The 5,614-nt window shown below is 36.7% G+C and overlaps 1 protein-coding gene across 1 annotated transcript; it reads right to left on the reverse strand.

The window, feature by feature from the left end:
• Positions 1–231: 231 nt before the first annotated feature.
• LOC121996378 (patatin-like protein 2) lies at positions 232–2,171 on the reverse strand. Its single transcript, XM_042550341.1, has 6 exons — positions 1,777–2,171; positions 1,524–1,702; positions 1,255–1,435; positions 1,041–1,187; positions 638–949; positions 232–564 (listed from the first exon to the last, which is right to left on the reverse strand). Exons 1-6 carry the CDS (start codon positions 2,041–2,043, stop codon positions 322–324), a joined length of 1,329 nt encoding a protein of 442 aa, XP_042406275.1. The 5' UTR covers positions 2,044–2,171; the 3' UTR covers positions 232–321.
• Positions 2,172–5,614: the final 3,443 nt, after the last annotated feature.

Genomic DNA, 5,614 nt, shown 5'->3' on the forward strand with positions numbered 1-5,614 from the left:
AGTAGTCGTCCATGATTATCTCCTCTTTGTTGACCCTGAGACGAGTTGGCGGAGACATTGAGGACGAACATATTCACCTTTTGCCACCACGAGTCAATCTATCCAGCCAATAAGTTACACACCGATATATCTCAACACATAATAATACAAATTGACCTAATTCAAGCTTGTTGACTTTGTGAAATGGTGGAGGGGGAGAGTGAAGTAGAAAAGTGGAATTGAAGGTGGGAATTGAAGGAGGAAGAAGATGTTTATTCATCGTCGAAAGCACACTTTGAGCCATTCATACAATTGCCACACACCACCAATACAAAGCTAGATTTATCCCATCTGCCTGCGGCTCCTTTCTCTTGACAGTTTGGTTGCAAAACGAGCGAGAGCCTCTGCATTAGTTTCAGCCACTTGCTTGGTTCCACCATCCATTGCCTCAGATAATTGTCCAGTCTCCAAGTTCACCCTGCACACAGGCTTCTGGAGGAGCTCTTTGCCAATCTCAACCAGCTTCTCGAGGTTCTTCGTCGTCGCTATGTCCATTGATGAAGCATCTCCAGTCAGTGCATCATTCTGCTCACATCAAAACCAACCTTACTTTTACCCATTAGAATGGCTTCTTCAAATGCTGAAAAGGTCCCGTTACCTGTATTCGTAGATAATGCTTCTGGTAATGTTTGGTATTGCGTGCCTTGAAAACAACAGAAGTATGGATGTCAACCAAGTCTGCACTTGCTTGAGTAAAAATGTCGATGATGGGCATAGTCCCTCTGTGGAACAGCCACCCAAGCAAACCCCACTTGGCGGTTTGTAGAGAAGTAAACCTTGCCTCTTGTTTGGGCAATCCAGTTCCAATCGAGATGACCAGCAACTTGTCATAGTTAAAAGGACTGCACCTCGAAAAATCAGGATTCCCAGCGATGGCCTCCTTCCATATTTGTGTCGTGGCAACCAAGGTCTGTTCATCATATTGTACATCAGGACTTATAGTGGGTTTTTGTTAAAGTATAGAACGTAGCTCATCTAAACAGTGGAGATAGACTACTTACAGGGTTATTTGCTGCTACACCGCCATCAATGAGATTATAACTTTTCTCTTTGATTGTAAAGCAATGCCCTGGAAGATAGGTTGGTGCTGCAGATGTGCCAATACACACATCGGAAAGAGAGGCATTCTTTGACGGATCGGTCTTTGCCTGTGTACATGAATGAAATTAGACACTTTACTTTACCAGAGAAAAGAAAAGAAAAAAACAGTACTACCTCATATGTTGAGAAGATGGTTGGCTGCAAAAGTTTGATATCAAAAGTGGGGATGATAACATTCGTTAACGTTTCACTGAGGCGTGTCTCGCCTAGCAACTTCTTGATGATAGAGTGAAGGTATTGACCGTCGTACTTACAACGATGGATTGCATGAAAGATATTAGACATGAACCAAATTCTGAAAGAACAATAGGTTGCATGAGGGATGAAACGGAGCTAAAACTAGATCTACAAGAATTTTCATGCAATATGTCTTATGTACTAACTTCTGTGGAAAAATTTTGGGGCAGTGTTCTAAATAGAAACTGATTATTTCTTTGGCAGCAAAGAGGGGCCTTTTCTTGTCGTTAGGAGCCGAAAGCATCGTGGTGATAAGACCGCCAGTGCTTGTGCCGGCAATCACATCAAAGTAATCGGCGATCCTCGCGCTCTGTCCATCCAGTTCCTGCACAATCATCACCAGCGTGAAGAGTAGGTGCTTTTTTGCTACAAAAAGTTTCTGTATGTGTATGGGCGCACTTGGAGTTTGGATTCAAGGAAATCCAGGATCGTAGCCGGTATGATTCCCCGCACCCCGCCGCCGTCGATGCAGAGAACCGTAAGCCACTTCCGAGGAGCCTGTGGGGGTTTAGGAGCTTCATGGCAACCAGAGTTGTTCTGATCACTGGACATGATACTGTTGGAATTGGGGACAAAGAGATCAGTATCTACTATATACTTTGAAATGGGAGGAAAATTGGTGAAAGTTTCTTTGATTCTGGATCTGCTTTTATAGACAGGGATCATTTAGTTTCATCCGAAATGAAATCATGGAGCCAGAAATTAAAAGATGGAATTATGGCACTGAGAACTGAAAATGATGAATTGACGCAGTCTTTGATAGGTCAAGTCGTCATGGCCAAGTCTTTTTGTGGCGTTGGATCTGAATGATTGAGGCAGAATTTGGATAGCTCTTAACTTTAAAAATGGTGGATTTATATTGTGCCAATAGTTTATTTTGATGATTTTGGTAGGCCGAGTCTATACACAATTCTTTACAGGGGTCCAACTCTCAACTATTCAAAGTACGTTAATACATTGGATAATATCAAGTTGCAGGACCAGAGCACCCAGCTTACATAAGAAACTCGAAGATACTTATTAAATTGCCAAATGATTTTCACCTTAAATCTCTAATGTGTTATTCTCAATATATCATCTGTATTTATCTAGATATTAATTGTATCTCAAAATCAAATCGCATTACATTTTCTTACTTTAGAATCATCTTACAACATATATAATAATTTGATCCATCTCAAAATAATATAACTACTAAAACTTTTATTATTATTATTTACTAATTATATGAAACAATGAGATTCATAATAAAAGAAGAATTTCACTAATTTCATTTAAATACAAAATAGCGACTCTTTTACAATCTAATTGTTTCTAACTTACTAAGCTTGCAGCTGAACGAATTGATCAGGCTTGACGAACAAGTTAGATCACATATATAGGTTTGTCCAATTGGGTTAGTTAAATTGTGTTCTAATAGTTTGATCGAGCCAATTAAGAATGGCCAGTCAAGTGGGTCAAAATAAATGTGGAAAAATATAATTGATCAAATGGGACAAATTTGTTAAAATCCGTGTGAGCTAGATGAGATGTGAATATCTTCAATCACATTGAGTTGATTTGTGCAATGCAAACATAGTTGTTTTACTTAGTTCACCGCCTCCCAAGAAGACTATGTCCAAGGCCTAGTCCTAACGACTACTACCACTAAGTCTTATCCTTCTCGGATACGTTTAAGAGGCGGGGAAGCCTCTAACAAATCTATAGTTACAAAGTTATAGAACAAAAATACAAGATACAAATAGAAATAAAAGCAAAAATATTTTATAATTAAGAAACTTTACTTTAGATACTTACTTGTCATTTTGGATTACCTCTTCATGGTAGAAAATGCAGCAACACTTCGTCATTAACCCCTCAAGAACTGACTATGTCAATTTTTCTCAAAACACTCTTTTAAAGAGTTGTTCTCAGACTAATTTCTGCTTATGAGTTAACTGATTTTACTCATCAGTTGATTGATCCATTGTGGATATCCACTATAAATTTGAATGTTGCTCTTGCAGGATCGATGAGCCAGAGGGAGGGAGGGAGGAGGAGGAGGGAGAGAAGAAGGGGGTGTGGGAGGGGGTGTAAATAGCGCTCGTGGGTTTCATAATTTCGAAAAACACAGAACAACGCAGCAGAAAAAAATAGTAAAGAAAAATAATGGCTAACACTATTTATTTTTATTTGGTTCGAAGTCTGTGACGATTTCTACTTCAACGCCCACACTCGTTAAGTGTTTCCTTTTGACAATTCACTAATAGTTTGCAAATTACAAATACAAAAGACAATTACAAGAGAATTATAGACAACTTAGAATTTGGAGAATAGTGCTTTCGGTCGTTGGAGTCATGTCACAGAGTCACAGGATTATCCTTGAAGTAGCGTGCAAGAAAAGGATCGTAAATATGAGGTGTTGAAGTATCTGCTCGAAGACTTCTTTTATAAAGTGTTGAAGGCGCCTTTAACACCCTCCAAGGCACCTCCAGCTGTGATGTTTATCCCAGCAACTTCAATCTCGATAATATTCACTTTTTGCGAAGTTTATCAATCCAAAGGTGCCTTCAAGGCACTCGAAAGCCCCTTCAACCAATGTGTCTGAGGCGCCTTCAAAACCATGGAAGGCGCCTCGAGCACTATTCACCCGAAGCTCTTTTGTGCAATTAACTTTCTTCAAGACATGTTAGTCCAGAATACCAAATATACCCTATAAAATAAAGTTAGCACAATAACATAATATGGAAATAAAATATTTGACAGTCTACGGACTGTCCGATTCTAAATTTCAAATTTAAATTTCAAATTTGACAGTCTACGTCTACTATTCCCTCACCGGAGAACGCGCCCTCACCTACTCCTCTAAGGAGAGATTGTCTTTTGCTAGACCGATCCTCCAAACCGTCTGGACTTTGCTCAGTATTTGAGACATCAGGATTTCCCACTGAACATCCGAACCCCAACCCTTCCAATCTTCCACTTGGTGTCCGCGACCCTCAGGATTTTCACCTAGTGTCTTTGACCCTAGGATTTCACCCAATATCCTCAACCCACCAAGACTTGTTCAGTCCCCCGGACCAGGACTTCATTACCTAACGCAGCTTAGACTTCCACCTTTTGCCTAGCCTCAATTAGGACTTTCACTTTGTCTAAGATCACTTAGGATTTTCTTGCATATTTAGTTCAACTTGTTAGAATAACAACACAACTTAACTTTAAACCTTTGCTAATATCAAAACATAAGTTTCAGTAGCTGGTGCTTCCAACACTAAAAATCTTCTCCATTTTGATTTATGGTAATATAGTTCAAAGTTTAGTAAAAACATTCAAAATAGTAAGGCAAATAATAAGTAAATTTCTAAGTAATATTTTTTGAGGAAAAAAGAAATAAAATGTTACGCACTCCCCTTTAACATGTTACTCTTTCTGAAAATAAAGATTTTTTACTTTACTTTTAACACATTTTTCCCCTTTTGACATATATAAAAAAACTACTAAGTAGAGAGAAAAGTTATTAACTTGGAAAAAAATAGTACTTAAATTTAAAAAGCTAACTTTTAATCTTATTCCCTAAAGCTTCCCCTAAAAGTATCACTTAACTTTCTTTTGGAAAAAATATTAAGCTTTTAAAAGGAGTTTCTTTGAAAATATTTAGCTTTGAAAAGGATTTCTTACTTAGCTTTAAAAAGATTTTCCTTGTAAAAATACTTAGCTAAATACATAGCTTTTAAAAATATTTTCTTTAAAAAACCTTAGCTAAATCCTTAGCTTTGAAAAGAATTTCTTTAAAATTTTGAAGAAGCAATTGAATTTGAAAGATCTTAACTTATAAACCTTCTTTTTAAAATATAACCCTTTTTATTTAAAAAAAAAACTTAAACTCTTGAAAATACTTAATATTTGAAAATATTTAATTTTTAACCCCCTATTTCTCTCCTAAAAAAAATTTAAGTAATTTGTATTGTAGGGACAATGAGCTTAAATAATTTAATTAATGTCTTCATTAATGCCTTGATTAATGACTTTGCCCCTAGAGTCCAAGCATGCAAAAACAAGTCTAATGATATATCATCTACTTTCATAATTTTCTATTTCACTCATTCTATGTTATCAAACATGTTAAGGTAATGAGTTTGTGTAAGATGAAGTTAAGTTAATTTTGAAGTTGATTTTAAGTTTGAGAAGATTATCTCTCAATTTGAAAAATATTTAAATTTAAGGAAAAATATTTAAGTTTGAGGGAAAAATTTTAAAG

This window comes from Zingiber officinale, chromosome 6A (genome assembly GCF_018446385.1).
Source record: "Zingiber officinale cultivar Zhangliang chromosome 6A, Zo_v1.1, whole genome shotgun sequence".
Classification (NCBI taxonomy): domain Eukaryota; kingdom Viridiplantae; phylum Streptophyta; class Magnoliopsida; order Zingiberales; family Zingiberaceae; genus Zingiber; species Zingiber officinale.